Source organism: Saccostrea cucullata, unplaced genomic scaffold, assembly GCF_032062105.1.
Source record: "Saccostrea cucullata isolate Sc308-1 unplaced genomic scaffold, CSIRO_AGI_Scuc_v1 ctg3715, whole genome shotgun sequence".
Classification (NCBI taxonomy): Eukaryota; Metazoa; Mollusca; class Bivalvia; order Ostreida; family Ostreidae; genus Saccostrea; species Saccostrea cuccullata.
The window spans coordinates 1-25,167 of record NW_026932142.1 but is presented as its reverse complement, the minus strand read 5'-3'; the positions used below and the strand labels follow the sequence as shown (position 1 = coordinate 25,167).

General features: G+C 32.1%; 1 protein-coding gene across 2 annotated transcripts in view; it reads right to left on the bottom strand.

Moving 5' to 3' along the window:
- LOC134234505 (uncharacterized) overlaps positions 1 to 19,302 on the bottom strand; it is a 36,135-nt gene extending 16,833 nt beyond the window's left edge. The window contains exons 1-11 of one of the 2 annotated variants that reach the window (XM_062716583.1): positions 19,187 to 19,302; positions 18,937 to 18,989; positions 17,839 to 18,018; positions 16,909 to 17,013; positions 16,720 to 16,786; positions 16,313 to 16,626; positions 16,123 to 16,167; positions 13,663 to 13,764; positions 11,915 to 11,965; positions 8,428 to 8,937; positions 4,921 to 5,148 (exon numbers count right to left, since the gene is read on the bottom strand). In XM_062716583.1, coding sequence (XP_062572567.1) covers positions 4,921 to 5,148; positions 8,428 to 8,937; positions 11,915 to 11,965; positions 13,663 to 13,764; positions 16,123 to 16,167; positions 16,313 to 16,626; positions 16,720 to 16,786; positions 16,909 to 17,013; positions 17,839 to 18,016 — 1,600 coding nt within the window. In that variant the 5' untranslated portion in view covers positions 18,017 to 18,018; positions 18,937 to 18,989; positions 19,187 to 19,302. The remainder of the gene's footprint in view (positions 1 to 4,920; positions 5,149 to 8,427; positions 8,938 to 11,914; positions 11,966 to 13,662; positions 13,765 to 16,122; positions 16,168 to 16,312; positions 16,627 to 16,719; positions 16,787 to 16,908; positions 17,014 to 17,838; positions 18,019 to 18,936; positions 18,990 to 19,186) is intronic. The other variant, XM_062716584.1, reaches the window with a different exon arrangement.
- Positions 19,303 to 25,167: the final 5,865 nt, after the last annotated feature.

Sequence of the window (25,167 nt, the reverse complement as noted above, 5' to 3'; positions counted from 1 at the left end):
TGACGTCTGTAAGAGTAAATAATAGAACAGTCCGCGTAATTTTTGAACGGCCCTCGTACAAACACATTGTTTATAGAAAATCGCAGAAATGTTAAGGCTAACCGAAACTTTAAAATGAGTTCAAAACATAATGTTGTCTTTCGAAGTCAGTTTTGATTTTAATTTATAAGTTATGTACCTAACAATAGCCAATTTAAAATTGAACTTTTGAATTGAACACAGACGCAAATCATACTATTTTAGGTGCTGTGCTGCACGAGGAGCAGGGAGAAAATGAGAGGACAATTAGCTATGTCAGCAGAAGTCTCACTAAGGCAGAGAAACAGACTGGAATTTAGAGGTTTGAAACGAGTAGTGTGCGACAAGTTCAATGACTGTAGTACGAAAAATGTTTGGACTGATACTGATCCTCTTACTCATGAACCAATTTCTACTAAATTAGACTCAATAAGTTCTTGTATCATGGCTGCGGTGCTTTTCCTCTGAAGTCAAGTGTACAATAACTGGAGATACGCCGATGGGCGGAGCCAGCAAAAACTGTGCCGTGTAAATAAATTATTGAACACCAAGGCGATTTCATCATTTTAAATTACATGTATATTGAATCTGAATTACAGAATGAAATGGGCTATACAAAGGCAAAATTTCTGCAAGTGAAATAAAAGTTTTTCAAATTACAGTGCGTATCCCAAACTACGAAATGCTTTTACGGAACACTGCAAATATACAATCCTCCGCAACGAGAAATCAAGTTCGATTTTCTTGACGTGAATTTCATACCGAATTATATTAAAATATCATACCTATTGTAATATAACGCTTTAGCAGAAAATACCATCTTTGCCGTGTTTTTCACTCACAGATGAAGAGATATTGAACCTGACACAGCGTTTTCGTGAATGTGACAGCTCTCGAATATGTCAAATGCTGAACGGGTATCTTTTTTTCTTGATTTTCGAATAACACCGGAATTTTCCTCCTTAACTTCGAATTTTTTTCTTTGATATCCAAAGGTTTTCTTGTGAATTTCATTAACAATCCGTGCTTAAATTACAACGGGATGCTGCAACCCGACGTCCTTTCTCATGAACACACACACGTAAAATGAGGTTATTAAAAATACTGACAGGAAGGACAAATTATCCATGCGGTCACCTGACAAAAACTACATTTTCTATTGGTGTAATTAAAAACCATGCATAATAATTTGTGATATGACGTTTGATTGGCCATGATACAAGAAAGTTATTGAATATTTATTACGGTGTATCACCATAATAAATATACAAGTAATAGTTATTGTATATCTATTATGGTGTATCCTGAGTTATTTGGGCGAAGGGCGGTGACGAGTGCGAAGCACGAGTCTCCGCCCTTCGTCCAAATAAATCAGGATACACCATAATAAATATTCAATAACTTTCTTGTATCATGGCCAATCAAACGTCATATCACAAATAATATGCATGATTTTTAATTACACCAATAGAAAATGTAGTTTTTGTCAGGTGACCGCATGGATAATCTCTCCTTCCTAACATATTTTTAATAAACTCATTTTGCGTGTGTGTGTTCATGAGAAAGGACGTCGGATTGCAGCATCCCGTCGTAATTTAAGCACGGATTTTTTTTATGAATATCACAAGAAAACCTTTGGATATCAAACAGGAAAAAAATCGAAGTTAAGAAGGAAAACTCAGATGTTATTCGAAAATCCAGAAAAAAGGTACCCGTTGATCATTTGACATATTTGAGAGCTGTCGCGTTCACTAAAAGCCTGTGTCAGGGTCTTCGTCTGTGGATGCAGTACATCTGCACTTATTCTCGTTGAGCAAAGAACACGGCAAAGATGTTTTTTTTTTTTTGCTAAAGCGGTTTATTACAAAAGGTGTGATATTTAATATAATTCAGTGTGAAATTCGTGTCAAGAACTTGATTTCTCGTTGTGGAGGATTGAATATTTCCGTAAAAGCATTTCGTAGTTTGGGATACGCACTGTAATTTATGTAAAAGACTTTTATTTCACTTGCAGAAATTTAGCCTTTGTATTATAGCCCATTTCATTCTGTAATTCAGATTCAATATACATGTAATTTAAAATGATGAAATCGCGTAAGTGTTCAATAATTTATTTACACGGCACAGTTTTTGCTGGCTCCGCCCATCGGTGTATCTCCAGTCATTGTACACTTTACTTCAAAGGAAAAACACCGCAGCCATGATACGATAACTATTACTTAATGGCTTGCTTCCTTACCAACCTTGATCTGAAAATCAAGAATAGACCAGGAAAAAACCACTTTGATGCGGAAGGATTTTCTCCAGTTTGATATTCTATAATTCAAAACAATCTTAAATTCTTTAAAAGCTTTAGGACATTCCAAACAGACTCAGGTAAAGAATATTTCTTTAGACCTAGGTATTCTAAATCATATTTATTCTTTTACAGGAAATTGCAGTTTCAGAAATTCAACTGAAATTCACATTCAGCAATTTAACTGGGGAACATCTTAGCACAAAGATCCTATACTGGGAAATACACCATGTTATATCAAGTAGAAAAGAGAGAAAGAATGAAGTACATTGACCGCCCTGTTATCATTCATCCACTTTAATCAGGAACTTCAAGGATAAATAGCACAAAAACGTTTTTCTTCCAAAAATTCAGATGTCTTTGCTAAATTAGGTCCTCTCACTTTAGAATAAATGTTTGTTTGGTATAGAGTTTAATATCTGGCCAAGCCTCATTCTTTGGTAAAAAGTGCAAACATGCAACTTTACAATTCATTATATTTTCTTAGAAAGTGTTAGAAAAAAATATGAAGTTTTCTTGCTGCAGATTTTTATAGGACAAGCGTCTATTTACAAGAGTGTATTTTTACATTTTACACAATTAACATTTCTTAATTGCATTTCCATTAAATGAAATATTGAAAAAATCCAGTGTAACTCTTCTGTGTTGAAGATAAGAAATTTTGTTTTGTATGACAGGTATGTTTAATCTTTCATTCTAGACTATGGAGTACTAAAAAGAAAAGTGGAAATGGCTGTAATCCAAAGGAAGCAGTTAACAATTCAGTCATCCTTAAGAGTCTACATAAACACGTTGGTCATTCTGGTCGAGAAGGACCAAACTCCCATCACTCTTGTCAAAGACCAGTTAGTGGAATGATTGGTTGATAACATGTTGTTTTATGTCCGTTTCAAAATTTTCCACTCATATAGAACTGTCACCATATACGGGAGAAGGGCTTCAGTTGTTAACTTTTACTCGGCACTCAGGACCATTGAGCAATGAGGGTTTTTTTTTATCATGCAAACGCCTAGCGTGACAAGAGGCCTCGGTTTTTAAGGTCTCATTCAAATGACCCGCAACTTTCAGTTCAAAGTGCAGAGCACTTGGCGAAGAAAGAGTTGCTACCAATTTTTCTTCTTTTGTTTTTTTTTTATCGACTTACGTCAGTGGCGGCCATGATTCGAACACAAGACCTTCCGATCAGAAGGTATTTTAAATTTTCATTACCGGCCGCAAGGAGGCGGTTGGTTATTTGATATGAAAGTTTGAAGTCGTCGTGCGTTTCTGCGGAGTTAAAACAATTTATTAAATAAAAATATTTAACATTCATATTATAGAATATTAAACAAAGATTGTTTAAATGTTTAACAAAAAGCACAATGATAATACAATTAAAATTGTATCAATAATGGGGTAAATGTTTCATCCAATCCTGATTGTCAAACGGTGACATGTCAGAAGTGCGGAGAAAATTCGCATGTGTGTTAGTCATAGTCAAAAACAAAGGCCACGTTGTATTTCAACATTTTTACTTTCTCTTTTTAAACAGGATATGTTGTATTTATTTTAAAATTAAGTGCATATTTATACATTTCTAAGGAAAATTTTCAAAATTTATGATGAAATATTGTTTTCTAAAAAAAGCTCAGAATCTTAAGAGATTTTGGTCCAGGAGACTAGGATAAACCGCGTTTTACAATGTGCCAAGCATTTTCCCGCCACATCTCAACACTAAAACAAAAGGACTGAAAGAGAGGAAATGTAGTGGGGGATCTAGAGGGAGTTCGGGAGGGGATTGTGGTTAACATCCTCTTAAAGCGAACAAGGAGCCCACATATTTGTTGCGTTTTTATCGAAGTAAAACTATCTATAATTATAACTAAGTTAAAACTTTAGTTTTGTATTTTATTTTATGTAAAACTATACATAAACATCAAACTTCCACCCGGGATCTATGTATATAGTTTGTTTATACATGTAATATTCATGAAGAAAATCGGCAATGTTGTAGGACGTGTTTCATGTCACAGAGATATTTTAACAGATAAATAAAATAAATTTCAGTTTCTATAATTACCTCATGAAAGGAACAATTAATTAGTCTGCGGCCGATTTTTGACGCTTGCGTCAATATATGTTTCTTGTTCCTACTGTTTTGGATCTAACAATACTTCTTTTTGTATTAAGGTACAACTAAGCAAAGATAGTTTTAAAAAAAAGAAACAATATGACATTATAGACATTGCATTTCGTTTTTAAAAAGGAAGAGAAAAATGTTCTTAAATGTGTTGATCCTGTCAGATTGACAGTCGTCATCATAGAGAAAAGAACAGCATTATGATCATTTTCAAAGGAGTACCAATTATGGTGGTCTATATATGTGCAGAAAGCACTCACTAAGTACTTAGTGAGAACTTGTGTGAAGAAATGGCCCACTGAGTACTTTTCTGTTGCAGGACTTTGGACCTGAGAAACATCAAAGTTCTAGGGTTTCACTTTGAAACGCAAAACAATTCCAGCCTTACTGTGTAAATATACATTTATATGTGGGCATCCTTTCTCCACTCATCTCAGATCACCCTAGAGTAAACTTTATATAACATTTTCTATCACTTCTTTCTTACTTGGTTTTCTGTAAGCCTTGTTGTCGAGTATGTATATGTCGTTATGTGGATGGAGTCCTATACAGGATCTTACGATATCAGGTCTCCTGTATCTCCAGAGCCATATTACATGATCTACGCTGTCCTGTGATCTTCCTCTGTAATTCAAAGCCTCCCCTCTTCTTAGATCCATCAGGAATTCTTTGCGGTTATCCTTGCTCTTCTTTAATATATTTTCTGGAACATTCACTGTGCATGGAGACAAATACATACTCAATACAGTTTAAATACAACTGCAGTTCCTGAAACGTTCTACTTTCCCATTTTTCTGTTTGCTTTCTAGTCGTTCGCGTTTGGTACAATCTCCATGCGCTCAGCCTTCACAGGTTTGCGCTCGCGATTACCGTTCACATAGCGTTCAGCTTTTGGTCATCTTTCGCTTGGTTGTTTCTTAATATTCATTCTTTGTTTCTTCCTTGTCATTTGGATTTCCAATGAAAGGATTGGCCTTTCTAAAAGGAAAAAATAATGTGTGCTCTGGGTTTGCAGGTATTGAAATTTGAAATGGACCTTTGCCGAAAATGAAAAAAATCATTATTTGTGAAAAATATTGTCTATAATATTATGTATTAAACAATTCAATGAAATACATGTTGCGTTTAGGACTATATTAGGAAATTAAACTTAAATATGTCAATATTTATATTTAAATCGTTGCGACATTCTCTTTTGTCGCGAATCAATAGTAATCCTAATCATGCTAACTGATTAACAACAAAACATTTAACAAAAAGATCATGATTTTTTGAATGTATAAAACGCATCATTTGTCACTCCTACAAAAGCAGTTTTACAGGTATTTTAATTCTCAGGTAATCAATAACATTGAAATGATTCCCTTAATCATCTTTTTCCATATTACAGATCTGCCATCAGTTTTGATACTGAAAATATATTTTAAGACAAAAATCTACTAAGATATTTATTTTTATCAGAATTTCTTTTATCCTAGGAAAGTGATAAAGAATCTTGTTTGTACATAAAAATGGCGATAAGGGATCGACAAGATTAAGATCTGTAGTCTATTTTTTCCCCTTTTTCATCGAGTTGAGAAGCTAATTGTAAATACTTTACATTGAAAAACAGTATATTTTGAGTAATTCAAGTTTATCAGCTATCATAATAAAGGTGAAAGTAAGAAAGTATTCGACTTAAATTATTTTATTTAATTAAAAAAAAAACGTTTTATAGGAAAGTTTCACGTTTTACGAAATTTAAAGATACAAAAAATAATTCATATAGTTGTAAATTTTCTTCTTCATTTGCACAGGGATTGGAAGTCATTCTGACTCAGAAATCATGTTTTTTTTTTTAATGTTTCCAAACATTGTTTGTAAGTCTATCAAAGGGAGTCATGATACACGATGAAAGGGTGGAGGTGATGATGACAGAGGGTTTGTATGTTATTTTGAAATCAGGCTTGTGATAAAATTACGAAAAATATTAGGAGAATATGTTTCAAATCATAGCACAAGGAGGAGAACATAAGATTGACTAAAAGGAAATCCTCTTACTGGATATTACATAATGTGAAAATGATTCAAAGATGTGTTTGCAGGAAGGCGTGTAGCTACGTGGAGACTAATTAAAGGGTTAGTTTTTGCGTTCTTCGAACTGTCTCTGGAAAGATTTTGGCAATCAAGGTTCAAAATACGGTGATGAAAGTTGAAACTGATGAAAAGGAAGTGGTGTATGTTTAACATACCTAGCAAATTCATGTGTTTTGATCATGATTATTTGTTGCTTTTTTGTCTGACAATAAAATAAGTTCAATAATTCATCTTTTCAGTTAACATCGTTCGCTCTATCCTCACTTGGTGCTTTGTTCGCTCTGCGCTCGCCCGCAGTTCGCCGATCTGGGTTCAGAGCACGCTCATCGTTCACTCATTGTTAATTCATCGATCAAGTGGGAAAGTTGAAAGTTTCAGGAGCTGTACACTTACAAAATAGATTAAAACATCCACTGAATCAATTAATCTACATTTAATTAAACAGTTTCTTCTAACAAATCTAAGTTCTGGTGCTAAGGCAAACAAAAATGTTTGGTGTATACGATTGCACCTTTTCGATCATTTTTTTTATATTAAATTTTACTCTTCTTTTGGTTCCATATTTTCTGTTAGTATCATTTTTTAGTTTATGATAATCATACTCACAAGATGCTTAATGGATTTAAAGTTTTCTTTCAAAGCAATTAATAAAACATCTGTCTAATCATCTGTGTATTGTCCTATGATATATACGAGGGTTGTCCCGTAAAATCGTGGAAAAAGCGTATTTCTCGAAAAATAATGGACGTATTAAGCTGAAATTTTCAGTGAATGTTTATTTATCATATTTAAGTTAATTATAATGTTTTGGATAAAATATACACAAAAATATAGATTTTATAATGCTTGAATGTGCACAGGGTAAGGCCCTACGGGCTACGGCGCACTGTCAAAAAACGAAGGTTTTATAAGAGAATACAGGAATATTGATTTGGAACAAAAGATTTAAATAGATAAGATTAGGGTAAAAATTATCCTTATTGAATTCCACAATTTATTTTGTTTTCTTCTTAAAATTTTCAATGCATTTGGTCAATTTTTGACAGTTTCCTGGGCATTTGAAATGGGAAAGTGGTAAACACAACACACGAAAAATGGTGACGTTTGGTGACGTTAGGGCGCACCGGAGATCAGTTCGCTATGATTTAGATGGTGTAATAACGCCGTATAAAACTTTAAATGAATACAGAAGTAAAAAATCCCCCAAAATTTCCAGATCTTTAGTATATAAATGAAATGGGAGTTTTCTGAATAAAGTCTTTCTTGATCGAGTCCCGAGGTAGTACAAGACATAAAGACAAACTAAAATTGTAATAGCTAAAGACGCTGTCAATGTTGACCGCGTCAATATATAAGATTGTCTATTAGTTGAATGATGTTGGAATATTGTCCGTATCTTACTAATAAATCATCAGAAGATCGTACATTTGTGCCAGATTGGTTCCTCAATTGTTTATGGAGACTTAAGTATGTGCTTCAATGAAATTTCGAAATTTATAAGGGACTTATCCAACTTTATTTTTAACGCAAAGATGAAATTTGAGGTACCTGACGCTGTTTTAGGCACTTTGACGTTATCATCCGTGCGCCGTAAGACGATACAATACATAATATAAAATCTCATAATTCGTTTATTTATGCATATATCTATTTGAAATTTTCTATATTTATTAAGAAAATATGTACTAAGAAGTACTGAAAATTTCAGAACGCAGTGACGATTATTATTCATGCGAAACAACTTGTCCACGATTTTTCGGGACAACCCTCGTATTGTCACTATAATAATATATGTCTTATATTTCAATGATGATTATAAATTTTACAATGCAAAAGAATAAAACCTTTCAACCTACACATTGTGAGAAATATGGGTTGGGGTACATCAACTGAAATGGGAAAATAATCACTGACTTACGAATCTTGTATATCTCTTTACATGTATACATATCCATATCCTCCATGGTGATATGAGCCAGTATGTTCATCTGTAGACGTTGTATCATTAAATAATCACAGTGGTTCATATCATCATATTCAGCTTTACTATCACCAATGACACACTTTTCTTGAGGTTTTCTGTGATATCTGTGTTCTCTCAGGTACACTTTGACAGTGTTATAACTACTGTAATTAACTAGTATATATACATAAGATATCAATGACGCTATTTTATACATTGTCTCATGCTTCGTATCCTCAGTGATCTTGTCCTGATCATCTAAAAGGAAATTGTATGACTTCAGTCTGTTCAGAGTCAGCTGTGCTTCCTCACTTGTTACAGGATTCACTTTATTGTATTCTTCTTTTCGCATCTTGTTAAGAAAATCAAGCCACTCTGTATCAGTGAAGTCTGGGGTATCGGAGTCAGAACACAGAAAACAAAATAACACGAACATCTCAGCATCAGTTAGTTTGGAGAACTGATCTAGAAAATGTGAAGTATTACTTTTACTAATCCTGACCACAAGATCTGCCTCACAATACAGCTTAATTAAAGCCTCTTGTCTATTATACTTTAGTATTTTCTTAGTGAATACTTCATCGATATAATTTTTCTATAATTCAAATGTTTTTCTTCATCATTGCTTTAACATATTAAATTGACTAAAAATAATTGAATATGATTGTCAGCAACGTATCAGGAGGGTCGATTTAGAAAAAAATGTCACTTTTATTATAAAATCTGCCCAACAATATCATTTAAATACAAAAAAAGGTCAGCATAAAGTTAGATTTTGTCCGTCGCCGCACTACAACGAACGTCTTTGAGACGTTGCTTTCTATTCACATTTTCAGTTCATCCACAAATTGTTAAATCCTCTCACTTCGAGTTCATCGAACTGTTCGAAGTTCACTTCTATATTAATGCCCTTGTGTTTAAACCCTGTTGTGTATCGTCAGATTCAAAAGTAACAGGCATTCAAATTTTACTGATCGTCCACCGACTTTCCTTTCCTCTTTTAAAATGTTGCAAATGTTGATATCTTTTTCAAATCCATCAAGTGACACAAGACACTTTTACTTTAATAAAACAGCTCAAAAGATAAACTTTTGAGAGATAAAAATGTTACATCCACTTAATGTGTAAAAGAAAGACAAGTGCAAGAAAGAGGAAAGTTCACGGAGGATCAGCAAATTTTTAACGTCACATTCTCTTCAATTCGACAATACAAGAGACAAAGGCATTGTGGAATAAGAGATTTATTAATTACATGTAATTAAATTTGTGAATGAACCAAAATAATTTCCAAAATACATTTGTGACATTGATCTTTACATTTTGATTCCAAAAAATCAATAGGGGTCCTCTTTAATGTAAACCTGTAGGGTTAAGAATGAACATTTTTATTGGAACATTTTAAACTTGGAATATTTTTACATGTACCTTATAATCATTTCAGTTATTAATATTAAACTTAGTTATAGCAAAATAAAATAAAACTTTATCAAATCAGGAAGGACATCAATGGTTACCACACACAGTGACTTTATAACTGGAAAAGAGGCGTTAATTTTATGAACTATGATTATCCTGTCAGAACAAATTGAATTTTGTTGCAATTTTGTTGTTGGAACAATGAACGTTAATTTTCTTAATTCTTTTGTAATGAATTGATCAGAAGAATCCAATCAAACCCACTGATACTAAGTAATAGATTCTGAATGGAGCAAAGTTACTATTAAGACGAAAAGCAATTAAATTTGGTTCTAAGAATTAGATAAGATGGCTTAGGAGCTTAGGACTAGAAATCCTGTAGTGCACAGATGGCAGCTGAGCCCATAAATAATACTAACGCAGGTAAACCTTGATTCGAGAGTGGTTGGGTTCATTGGTCAGCGGACAGATCTAAGAACAAAGCGGATGAGCCAAGGCAAAGGTAAGACAGCCAGTAAAAAGCATCTTATATCAGGGACCATCAAATCCTCCTAAGCATAATATACCATCTTTGTCGGAAAACCGGATCTTTGGAACTTTTTTTTACACCTCTTTGAATCGTTTTCAGACTTTCTTTTGGACCTCTGTTTAACTCTTTGGCTTCTTGTTTGACTCTCTTACGTTCTATATCTCTTTTATTGATTATTTTGCATATTCGGACAAATCTAAATTGTGAATCGATTAACGTTTGAGGAAAAAATAAAGAGGCCCTTTTTTAATAACATAAGTCATAATGGGTTAGAGAAATATTCATTGCAAAGGCCTTTAGATACATTTTTAAAAAAAAAATCAAATGAATCATCTCATACCATATGAATTTTTTAACAATTGTCTTTGGCCTTTATGTCAGTAAGTTTTCGTAAGACAGAGGAAAATACTTGACATGAAATGGTAAAATCATAAGGGCTTTAATAAATATCGGGAAACTAAAGAGTTACAGACAGACGGAATGACGGACAGACAAACAAACGGAAAAACAATCAGATGAACAAATTGCATTGGTAGGCCTTTTAGCTAGAGTGAAAGACATGATCATCCTTTAACTCTGTGTAAAGCTTTATCATTTTCCTATAATTTCTTTAGTATCTGGCCTAACATTAGTGATAAGCTTAAGGTGAGCTCCATACTAATGAGGCGTTGATGTCTGTATCCTTTGAACGGTGTATTCCTAGTCTTATCATTATATTTTTATAATGATACTAATATAAACATCATTCACTGTTATTAAAATGAAATAATAAAGCAATCATTTTTATTTCCCTTTACTGGGTGGAAAGATTCATAATTTTGAATGAAAGTGACTGCTTCTTGTCCATGAGAAGTGTTCACAACCTACCCATCACCAAACCCTTCCCTCTTGAAATTGATTTGTTCAACTTCAGACATTTTTTTTATTTTTCACAAAAAAAAAATCAAGTAGTCCTTGTTATATTTACCTCCTACAAAGAAACTTACTTTTGATCTCCTTATAAATGAATCAGTAAAAATATACATGTGTTTTTGCACTAAATACATATTTTGAAATATGATTTAAAGGAAAAATTCATTTTTTATTCATATAAATTTATCAACATCGACATATTTGTGAGTATAATTTTGCTATATGCATGTGAGCATGTTTTTGTGACCTTTTTTCCATTACAGTTATATTCTGACGATAATATGGGGCAATTAAACATCTTGTATAAACATAAGGATAACAGATGACACTCCTAAAATTTTTAGATCATCTTATATCGTTTGTATGTAAAGAAAAAGATGACTTCTGTCCATAGAAAAATGCAACATCTAATTAATATAATGATGGTGAATAGTTTCATTTTTCTTCTAAAGATATATTCCAGTGAAAAATCATACCCTTAAACAGATATTTGTTGAAATTAAATGTTAATCTTCACAAAAGGAATTAATTATCTTACTGAGGAAAAACACACACCCCCTCACATACACACAGACACATAAACACCTGATATCTTTGTCCTCCATAGGCTATAACCACCCAGTCGGCGGAGTACTTCTGCAAATTAAAACAAAAAAGAATGGAAACAGTGTCAAATGAGCAGTTTGTTTGTTTCATCACTATTTTCAATATTACGTTTTTACATCCAAAATATTGGTTCACATTGCAGTTCATTTTAACTTTGCGCCCCATTTACAGTGCATGCCTTCAGATCGCTTAAAGGTCCTCAGCTTATGCTTTCGTATTTTTGAGCATAACTTTTATCAAGCATATAACTCTATAAAATCTTGCCAGGAATTGAAATTTAATTTGAACGTTTTGAGAAATTTATTTCATATGTTTTAAAATATTCTCCTCACCGAGGTTTGATAAGTAGAACGGCATTTTTCCCCTCACATATATATTAAGCTAAAAAAAAAACAACAACCACAAAAACCTCATTTTAACAGTCATCAGGTTTTAAAGAAATTAATGAAAGTTTAAAAAAATTAATAAAACTTTTTTTCTAAGAAAATACGTTGTGAAAAAAATTTAGGGCCGATACCTGATAGCATAGAAAAACCTTTACTAACTTAAATTATAACAAGAAATTGAATTAAAATCAAAATTTATTGATGTGGAATTTTTTTTTCAAAATCTTTGTTATCGAAGTTCCTTTTTTGGGGGTATCTTTCCTGTTCCCCAAAACTTATTTAAAAAAAGAATGAAAAAAGAAAAACAAACAAACAAACAAACAACTTCGGTAAGTCTCCGCATATGTCATCATACTCAGGGTACTCATTATTGGAAACCGTAGATAGATATAAATGAGAAAAACTAGAAATGCACACTAATTATCAATATTTATAAACATACATTGAGATAGTTCCATAGAAACTCAGGTCAGTGTTCAAATATATCAACATTCACAACACACTTTTTTTTTACGAAATTGCAATTGTTTGATTAGTCTGAACGTACACATAAAGTAGAACGTTTTCTCGTAGATACACGTTTTATTTAGGATTTATTTTGCTACAAAAATTCAAAGGTCTGCCGTTCTTTTATTTAAAAAATATACACTTTTTTCTTTCGGTCAAATCTTAATTATGTAATGTGTGCATTGTTTATAATTAGGGTGTTGTTCTCAGTTTACTGAATACTTTTCCATTGATAAATCCATCCTCTCGAAAACGTTTGAAATGTTTTCTTACAGGCGTTGTCAGGTAAATCGTCAGTGCACAAAGTCTCTGAGTATTTTTTCTCGATTTACATTACAAGTCGATAGATGCTGAAGAACATTAAGTATGATTGACAAGCTTATCAACTTTATTTTTATATCCCTCGGATTATATTTCAATTTAATTAAATTTGCTGTAGATCCATATCAGCATGCTATGATTTATTATGAAGAAAATCAGTTAATTTAAGTGATTTGTATGAACTAAAAAAAGTGACAAGGGATATAAATCAAGAGACATACTGCAAATGAAAAGAGGACGCGACCAACGGCCTCTCCTTATGAAATAAATTAAATTAAAAAATTGTTGTTCTGCAATTCAACAAATATGTCATACTGAGGTCGTTCTAAGGAATTAGACAATTGTTATAAAAAGATAGAAATAAAAAGTTGATAACAATTAAGTGGCCTTTTGTGGGAATGGAGATTATGATCTAAAAAAGCCTTGGAGGAAATGTACAACCGTTTCAAAATATTTTATCAACTACTTGATTTAGATACAAATAAAGGGTCAATTTTTTACACAAATTCTTACCTTCAACGTCAGGGAATTTTTGCCCTATAACGGCCTCTATGACATCAAGCTTCCTTGCCTCTAGTTCAATACTGACACCTGTTTCTTGTTCCTTTATTGTCCCTAAGTAAAGGAGATTCCTTATATATTATTTAACTTTGATTTCATTACATATGTATTTGTGTGTTTTTTTTTATCTTATCCCGATTTCTTGGCTGCTACTTTGGATTGAGGAGAGATTCTTGTCCGGTTTCTGACTAGATGAAATATTCAAAACGGATTTGTTTATGCGTCGTATATATCTGGATGTAAAGGATTTAAAAGATCATATTTTCCCTCACTTCTCATAATTGTACAACGTTAAATTAAAATGGCTAAGTTGAGTTTGAATTCTAGCACAGACTTTACCTTTGGAAGAATAGCTGCATATAAAAATATCCCCTTTTCTGCTTCTTAAAATCATTATAGGTACTAAAGAACATTGAATTTAATTATTTTTTTTTTTGAAAAAATGAAAGACTAATATAAATTCTGAAGTTATTAAAGTTATTAACATCTTAGATCAAATTTTAGCAAAAATCCGTAAAAACTTGTCTTCTTTGAAATATTTCTAAAGACCAAAACCTTTTAGTTTTATATCATTTTATATCTTGATGTGATTACCTCACCATCTGTGAAAATAACGAACAATTTATGTGTATGAAGTACATCAAATTATAGCTAATATTCCATAAAAAAGAAAGGAAATTCGGATTAGCTAACATTTAGTTCTTTTATGGAAGTAATTCAATAAGTTCTCGAACGTATCGGTCACCCCTCGTATAATAATAAAAAGACTTTATATAATATAGCTATTATTTTTGCTGTACTTGAAATCACTTTGTAAAAGATAAGTTACGCAAATACATGTATATCTGTTTTGAATCCATTAATGACATTTGTATACTGTGAATTACTGAAGTGCCAAATTCACAAAACATAAAATAAGCGGTTTTTCTTTTTACATTATGTTTACAATATATAGATTACATAAAAACAAAACAAAAAAATAATAATATATAAACACGAATTAAAATAAAAGAGAAAAATCTATTATATATTTAAGAACAATTTTGCTATTATCAATCATTGAAAAAAATATAATAAGTTTTAAAAGTTCTCTTTATTCACAATGAAATTTGAAATAAAAGTATCGTACACAAAATTCACGGAATTTAGTTTATTTATTTATTTATTTATTTATTTATTTATTCTTCTTATTTTGAAAAAATAGTTTAATTAAACTTAAGTCACAGAAAATTGATTTCCTTAATTACATTGTCATTGGTCATTTGCAAAATTATTTTGTTAAAAAAACATTCTCATTGTACACACAAGTACTCTGAAGTGGACATCAAAAAGATGCTTGAGTTTCTGATTGACAATATCTATGTCGTTTTTGGAGACCAGGTCTTCCAACAATCTATTGGAATTCCCATGGGTACCAATTGCGCCCCGTAATTAGCAGACCTTTTTATGTATTCATATGAATCAGAATTTGTGCAAAATCTTATGCGTGAAAAAAAGAAAAAAAATTGCTGTGGCCTTCAACTCGATATTTAGGTATATCAACGACATATTGACAATTAACAATGGTAATTTCCATTCTTCTGTCGATACGATATATCCTGGTGAGCTTGAAATAAAAGATACCACAGAGTCTGGCACATCTGTTTCATATTTGGATATTTTACTTGAAAAAGACGTTTATGGTAATTTAACAACCAAGCTCTATGATGACTTTAACTTTTCTATCGTCAGCTTTCCTTACTTATGCAGCAATAAACCTTCATACGGAGTTTATATAATTATCTCAGTTGATTCGATACGCAAGAGCATGCTCTACGTATGAACAATTTCTAAAACGAGGTAAATTATTGACAAACAAGTTGAAACAAGAATTTCAGTGTCTCATTTAAAGTCATCATTTCGCAAGTTCTATGGTCGATACAATGACTTTGTCAGCAAATACAATTTATCATTGAGTCAAATGCTGACTGATGTTTTTCATACTTATTGTTAGTCCATTATTTATACACTGAACTGACGACGGATTTTCCATTATTTCCCAATCATGACAAGGAGCACACGGCGGGTGTGACCGGTCGGCAGGGGATGCTTACTCCTCCATGGCACCTGATCCCACCTCTGATGTTTTGGAGGTCCGTGTTTGCTCTGCACCTATTTTATATTGTTTAATGGACTCTTAATATTGAATACTGTTCGTTATTTCCATATGTTTCATTCCTGAAAAAGATAAAACTGTTAATTTTATTACCCAGAGTAATCGCCTTTTAAAAAAATTGACTTTGTATAATATTGCATGTGACTTTAAAACTTTGAACTATTTTAGTGAAAATTTGACACTTTTATTTGACACTAAAGTTTTCAGCCTTCTATAGTTATAACTTTGATAAAAACATGCTTTGTAAGTAAAAATACCTGGGACGGCTGTCTCTGGTTTTTTCAACAACAGTTCTGTTTCGTCTTCAAAAACAAAATCGATTTTTTATGTCTTGAATGTTCATAAAAATATGTTTTAAATTATAATATAGAAATTTGAGGTATCTACTAATTTTTCTAGTTTATAAAATGTTATAAAATCTAAAATTCTGGAAAAGAAAATACAAACCGGAAGCTTTTACTTCCCCCCGTTTTTTCTGCCTTTGCTCTCTATTCCATACAACCCTTGCCCTCTTCATCACAAGAATAAGAATTAACACAACACTTATGACAACAAAACTTCCCATGATTGCCCATATATGTGCGGTGTCAACATCCATGGATGAGGTTTGAATGTTCTCTTCTGTTCTGTTATAAATACTATGATCATCCATGTATGGAGTTGTTTGAATATTCACTTCTGTTCTGTTATAAATACTATGATCTGTAGTTAACCAAGGGGAAAATGCTTCCATTGTTTCTTTTGTAGATATGTCCCATGTGCTATTTTTTCAAAGAAAAAATATTGTTACAATTACGTGTACAAATTTCATGCAGAATATCTCGCAACTTGATTTATCATTATCAATCACTTACTCATTTAAACATGATGGATCAGCAACATAGCAACGGTGCTCTGTATCAATCCTTTGACAAGCAGGATCTAATGTCAATGCATATAGAAAAGATCTAATCAAATTTTCTAAAATTGCTAATAAACTAAGTATTATTCTAATAAGGCTGTGATATCTGTGATATGAAGATTAAATATGAAATCGTCCTTACATTTGTATATTTCGTTGATGTGGAAATCAACATCTGGACAGCCTGATAGGAATTCAGAGCAGTTACTTGAAATCAGTTTACCCTCAGCGGTTTCCAAACAATAACCTAAAATGTAAAAAGAGATATAGAGACATGGGCAATGTTAATTAATGTAAATATATAGTACGTGCATGTACATGTACATACTTAATAACCCCCAGGTGTAATGATTTGAACAATTCCAATGATTCCCTTTTTTAACCATGCATATATTATGTACATGTATTTACATTAATTTTCAGTGCCCGGAGAGAGAGAGAGCTTCAAAATCTGGAAGGAAATGAAATAGGAAGTACTTAAAGTGTCGTTAATAAATTTGCTTTAGAAATTTTGAGATACCCTTTTATTTTAATTGATTTATACAAATTTTGGTTGTACATGTTTTAAGTGGGAATGGATAACCTCTTTACTGACTATCCCCTATGACATTTCATTAAGAGCCTTTAAAACCCTACTACAGTGTAGTAGAAAGATGTGTTTGAAAATATAATGGTATATAAAGTGGCGTCGGTAGTCTAGTGTTTAAGGTGCTGGACTCCAAACCGAAAGGTTGTGAGTTCGAATCCTGGCCACGACAAGCTGACGTTGTGTCCTTGGGAAAGGCACTTTACACGAATTTCCTCACTCCACCCAAGTGTAAAAGGGGTACCAGGCTATAGACAGTGAAAGAAATTGTCAGAATGTTAGTGTTCTAGTGCTGAAAACGGCAGCTTGCACTGAGAAAGATTCTGGATTGTTAAGGTCTGCTTGGGTAAAAATGTATTGTAAAGCGCTTTGAGTAACATTTATGCTAGAAAAGCGCTATATAAAAAACAATTATTATTATCATTATATATATATTGCATAAATTAATATGTTCAACTTGAAAATGCATAAAATTATAGCACTCACCCCTTTCTAATATCCCCATGACTCCATTGTGACATAATTCTACAAGACCTGTCTTCTCTATGTTAGGGACACATAAATACTGATCATTACCATACTTATCACGACCACAGCCCAATTGTGCAGAAGTTTCCTCTGTATCTGTTAAGTTTAGGGGACATGAATTGACAATACCATCCATAGCTGCAAAGAAAATAATCACATTTAGGTAATAAAAAAAAATGAAGGGCATCAAGTAAGAAGTGTACGATAGTTGACAGGGGCCAGTACATTCTGATTAAAAATCGTGTTATTATGTACAGGATTTTTGTCATTATTGTAGACAAATTACAGTTGTGACTTTATAGTTGAAATGCTATATGTACATATACGTTTATTACATTGACGATTTCCATCAGCGAAAAAAAAATTGTTCAGTGTAATATGAAATACAAATTGTTATATAAAACAGGTCTTAAAGAGATAAGGTGTAGATGAGTTTTTTCACTCTTAATAAGCCCCATATCCCGTCAGATTTAAATACCAGTGTGATATCCTGTGTGATGTTCTCTATGTATCAAATATGCCTTGATGTAAAGATATGGGACTACTCAATTTTACCTATTATATAGAAGTAGAAAGATTCTATCAGATCACCAGGTCAAAGAAAAAAAAATAACTAAAACTTTAGACGAAGTAACATACCAGTTTTTAAACACAAATAAAATGACAACCTCAAACATATGCTCACTAAACATGTATAATTAACAATCGAGTACTTAGTGCACTTTAACAATGCAACTTCCTGGTACGCGAAGGGGAATATAGGTCCTACATGTAGCTAAATTGTGATTATTTTCTTGTGCGCGCATTGCTCACGAACAAAAACACTTCCGATTTTATACAAAAAAGCATGTTTCTGATACACCAGAATTTCAACCTGTGACTATGAAATACACTTTTATGAAATTTAATGAATTGCTGCAATCTGTCGAGAAAGCGTATCAAGCGTCCTCAATGTTTGAATGACTAGGGACTAGTGTCGGAGTAAATTAAAAATTTAGAACATGACTCGAGATCTATGGGAAAAAAAACCAAAAAAAAAAAAAAAATAAACCTTACCGATAAAACTCGAACGTTTTCGGAAGAAGTCACACTTTTTTCAATTTAACAAACTGCAAAAATGAGTTCAAAGATTAAGTATGTCATTTTTAAATGTACGTTAATATCTATTCTTTCCTTAAATAATCCCTATCCTATGTGGATACATTTGTATTTATCAAAACAATGGATATTTAAAACGAAACTAGATTTCTATTTATACTTTGTGACAATATTTTAAAATCTATCCTTTTTCAAACATGTAAATTACCTTATGTATAGATTGTATATCTCTCTGATCTGAAGTAATTTAAATATCCTTCATATCTGACAAAGAGTTAATGGCAGATTGCTTTCTATATCTTCAATGGCGTCCTTTGGTGGCCTTCACCTTGTTTAGGTGCATGCTGCACAATGTGTTAAAAGAAATATATGTATAATAGATACAAGAAAACATTGATGTAGCCATCAATTTTTCTCCCGGGGAATAAATGAAGAAAACATTGGCACATTCTGAAAGTTGTTCAGAGGCAAACTTCAGTTTTCCATTTGATATAAACACAAGTTCTCGATATTTATGTTCATCTGTTATACATGTAGGTACAGTGTTTGTGCTTGTAATAAATCCATACATATCTTCACTGATGCTTTATTGGAGAAAATCATTGTATTGGATTTTTTCCCCCCAAAACTTGTAACTGCCAATCTGTACAATATTTTTTCAAAAAAGTAAGACAATGTTGAAGCCCAGATTGAGATTCAGAAATTAATACCATTTTTAGTCATCAGCAAAAACATGTGATTGATTAACAGGCATATCATTGAACCTAAATACTGTATGTTAGTAAGGTATCCAAACAATTTAAATATTCTAAAAAAGCATTAACATACAAATTAAACAGTGTAGGACATAAATTGTCTCCCTGTTTACACAAATATATGTCCCAAATGAAACCCGCATCATCTTTTTTTCATTTTTACGATACACTAGAGTGATATTACATAGAAGTTTATGAAAGTTTCCACCAATACCTTTCTTTAAAGATATGTATGCCGTGTTAAACAGTATTTTGCACAGCTTTTCTGAAGTATGATAAGCTATCAAAAATGAAGCATTGTTGCAAATTCGACGAAATATTATTCGGTATTAACAAAGTACTGGTCGGGAAAAGAACACGATATTCTCATGCATATTTATAAAGGACAGACGTTTATCCTGGATCTGCGCATGTGCGCGGGAAAAGTATTGCGGGAATCATCAAGTCAAGGAAAAATTTTTTTGTGACTTCTGTTCAGTGAGGAACCAATTTGACTGACAAATAGACCAATCAGCTCAATGAGTTGCGTTTAATGCATTTATGGGTTACTACATAAAATACTATATGTGTTTTTCGAAAAGGCTAGTTTTTTAAATCGATCTCGGAAAGACTTGATGCATTTTCCCAAGCATTTGCACGCTTAATGCATTATGTACATTATTATCTACTAATCCCATGCTCATATTTGCATACAAAAGATTAACAATGATAAAAATTAAAGTTTTCCCCACTCCATTGTACAGGTCCGTTTGTTTAGAGTTTCCTCGTGCTGTACTGCTAGTGAAAAGACAATTGCACGTGATTATTCCTCGGTACAAAAAGCAACCAACTCTGAGGTGTGCTCACGTATTGACAATCCCTAACTCACGTGTTTGTAGTAAAAACGTAGTAGACCATCATGCTTTTCGGTTCATTCACGAGATTTGGACCATTGTTTGCTGTGAACATGCGAGACCACGTGATCATGAATATTTCAATAAGAGGCGGTTTATTATCCGATTCGGAGAGAAAATAATTTTTACCAAATAATATTTCATAACTTTTAAAAGTGATGGAATGGAATTGTCTTATTTGCAGAAAGTATATAACTTATATAACTTGATGAGACACCGCATATACGAGGGCCGTTCAAAAATTACGCGGACTGTGCTATTATTCTTACAGACGTCATATAGTTATAAAATTTCACAGAAATATGTATCTTAAAGATTCCAATAAATTTTGGACAAAATTTCTGTATTTTAAAAAAATTCTACTAAAATTTTCGGTATGTTGATATCGTTGATGGAGAGGTACGGCGCACGACAAAAAAATTGAAGTAAAAGCATGCAGATTCAAAAATTCAACTCATTGATTTTCTAAAATTCGCGATATTTTTCAACAATTTTCTCAAATGTAACTTTAAATTGTTCTATTATTATGTATTTAGATTTCGGACGTAATATTTGAAGTACGAACAGAAATATAGTGATTTTTCTCTGATGCAATTCCCGTGAAAACGACTGTGAAAATGACGTCTCCTGAATTGATGGCGCACCACACTCTTGTTAAAATATGTGTAATGCTCGAGATATCGGCAACATAGATCCAAAATATGCATAATAAAAACATGTAGTAAACTAGGCTACTCGTGACATTCGCCCACAAACAGCTAATTGAAATTCTAGACAGTTAGACCTCTGTAAAAAGGCTATACGGGAGGACGGGAAGAAGATTATAGACCAAAAGTTAACTTTATCCGGACTGTAAAGAACGTGATTGAGAGTCACCAATATCACACTATATCTCATAAGTAGTTTTTGGTTTTAAAACAAAAAAAGAATCTTCTTTACTTGTTTAATATATTTTAAGCTTGACAAGAAATGATGTTTTGATGTTGAGTAGATAAGGTAACTCAAACTATACAGGTACTCAAGGGAAAATGTTGAGAAAATGAAAGCTCAATCACTTATTTTTTATAATGCTGATTTTGCTGCGCCGTGACTTAATGGTACGTCCTGAAAAATCACTCAAAATTAATACCAATTTACAACGTTTTGATATGAAATTTTGAAAACCATATAAGTAAAGATTCTTTTATATTATTTGTAAAATTTTGCCCGATTATGTCGTCAAATATTTCTTCTGTGCAACAAGTCCGCGTAATTTTTGAACGGCCCTCGTATTTATTTCTTTTAAAATAAAACACTAATACGGCATATATATCTTTAATATTTAACAATAGTAGTTTATTTACAATGTTACTGCTTCGGTCAAAAGGAGACAAGACAAACATGCACCCATTTTGAATATATAATTCACAACGTAATTTCCTAGTGTCTTTCTGACATAATGGCTATTTATAGAAAAAAAATCTGTATTAATAATTATGACTTAAAGTAGTCATAATACAGAATTTTACTGATAAATAGAAAATATGTTTTGTGCTAACAAGGAAACTATGTTCGAAGCGGTAAATATTGTCAGGCATCAATTTAGAATATTTTTTTTTTTACCAAAATGCACGTGCTGATATTGTAAATGTCGTCTTGAAATCTTTGTACATTGTGCTCTTGTGCCAGACAGAATACTATCGGTATAATCTCAAGGAGATGGGAAATCTTGAGTGAACTGTATTTTATACGTCTTTATTACTTATATCTTGTCGACTTTAAGAACCATTCTTACAACGGAAGTTTCACCTGATGCATACACTGCACAGTTGTGTGCCATAATTTAAGAGCATTTTATTTTTTCTCTATATATTTCATTGAAAACAATATTTTGTAAAATCACTGGTATGACAACAATTCTTGACAGATTTAATTACAAATTTCTTGATAATCCAAGAAATTGTTGTAGTTTATGAAAACAATAGTTTTTACCTGATCAGCATTGATATTATTAAAAATACTGTAATTTAAGCGTTACGTGAATTTTTAAGTCACATATTACAATGAATTATATAGTCAACATTGATCTTGTATTTTAGAACTGATGTTAAGTGATGAACTATCTTCTACTAAAATCTAAATATGTAATGATATTTTAAAGAAAGATAACCAAACGTTTTCTGGTTTAGGTACTGAAATAGATAATTAAATTGGACAAAAATTGACCATTTGCCAGTGATTTTACAAAATGTTGTTTTCAATGAAATATATAGAGAAAAAATAAAATGCTCTCAAGTTATGGCACACAACTGTAGCTATATGTTCAATCAAATATAAATTCTCAATATTTCGAAATCAGTAAGGACAAAAACCTTAAACATTTTTTTTCACTAAATCACAGTATAAAATCATTTTAACATTTACCTTTGGTGCCAAATTGACAAATTTCTTTAATAAAAATTCAAAAGTGAAATTTAAGATTAAGATATACACTACTCTCCATAAATAAGTATCCACCGACCAAAAAAGTTCTTATTGATTTATTTTTCTACACCAGGCTCACATTTGAGGTAAATTTAAGTAATTTCCATATATTTTAATAATATATGAATAAAATATGATAAAATATCAATGAAAACATAAGATTTTTTTTCACTTTTTAAAAATATATTTACTTACAGGAATTTCATTGCATAAATAACATATCAAGTAATCATTTCAAATAAGAAATGTCAGTACTTTGTGTATCCCCCTTTAGCTCGTATTACAACCTGTATTCGATTGTGCCTGCTTCGAATAAGTTGCTGACATCTTCTTACTGGAATTCGACTTCATTCATGAACTAGGGCTTGTTCCAAGTCCTTGAGATTATGGCATCTTTGAGCATTTCTAACGGCAAGTCCAAGATCTCTCCACAAATTTCAAGGCAACGCATGTTTTGCTCAGCTTTCTATTCCTTAACTGCATTTGCCCTGTGACATGGAGCGCCGCCATCTTGGAAAAAGTAGTTATCTCCATATCCAAGAAGACGTGCAGAAGGGATTGCCGAGTTACTGAGAATGTCCAAATATCTATCTTTGTTGAGGTTACCTTTGAGAGGAGTCAGGAATCCAGTTCCCCTGTAGGACATGGCACCCCAGACAGTAACACCACCCCCACCAAACTTGACTGTTGGTACAATACAGTTGTTTCTGTATGCCTCATGAGATCTCCTTCTGACGAACACACGGCCATCATTTTGAAAAAGCGTAAATCTGGACTCGTCTGACCAAAGTACTGCTGACCAGTCAACCCAGGTCCAATTGGAATGTATTTACATTACCGGAGTTAAAATATTTATACATTGGATTTGATATGGATTCATTTAGGTCGACGTTTATGAAGGGGTTGTTATGAACGCTACGTAACCCATTCGAGGTTGTTTTGTTTTTTTTTTTTATTGTCAAAAAGCCCGAGAAGTTGCAATTGAGATGTTGCTTGCCGAAAGTCGATGAATAAACATGATGACACGTGGAAAAGTGATGTCGAGTAAGTAATTGATCAATTAAAAGATTATAAAATTTGTTTTGGCATTTTTGAGCCGTTTTTTGACTACAATAGCATATTTGGTTTCAAAGCTTTCAAGATCTCAAACTTAAGAGAGTTCAATTTTCAGTTTAAAACCATATATACCGAAGAGACCTGGCCTGGATACCATTAACTGAGAACCGACTTAAGTCAAAACTTTGATTTGTTATACCCCCGGTATCTTGAGTTTCATAAAGCATATTTGCTTAAAATATTGCTATGTTGTATTATTTTCAAATTCAAACATATGATGAAAATTTCATTTCATTATTTAAGTTATTTCAAATGTTCTATTAGTTTGAAATTTTGACTTAAGTCTGTTCTCAGTTTATGGTCTTGGGGCCTGGATTGCAGAGAAATGACAAATGTGTGAATGCGACGAATATATTGCAAGATTCGACCTGGATCGATTTTATTTCATTTTAAAAAGAACAGAGTAAAAAATCCCTCCTTGGGCAAGAAATCATCGTGGCTAGCTGTAGCAGCTTGAAACAGATATTCACATGAACAAGTTTTCTCTGTATCTTCCTTTTGGGCTTTCTTCTTGCACAAACTGTGTTCTTCTTCGTTAATGTCATTCAATTTTAAAAACATTTTTGGCGAAGGTTTTAATTTCATGTAGAAATATCATGCCATAAAAATGTTATTTTGAGTTAGTGTGTTTAAATTTACTGAATGTGTTAATAAGGACGATGTTTCTTGCTCAGGTAAATTACATATTAATAAAGTTTAGATATTTTCAAATTGTTCTGTTAAATTTATTGTGTCAAATTTTCAGATCTATTAAATGGGTATGATAAACCTGATTTAATACGTTATTAAATCAAACTATTTCTAATCGAATATAAACAATCTTTTTATCTTTGAAGGTGGGCCGTGCTATGTATCACATTTAATTGATGAGCTATACGAATCCTGTGTAGAAGGTATGTATGATGTCTATCGATAAAAATCATTACAAATAGAATACTGGCAAAAAAAATTATAATACTCAA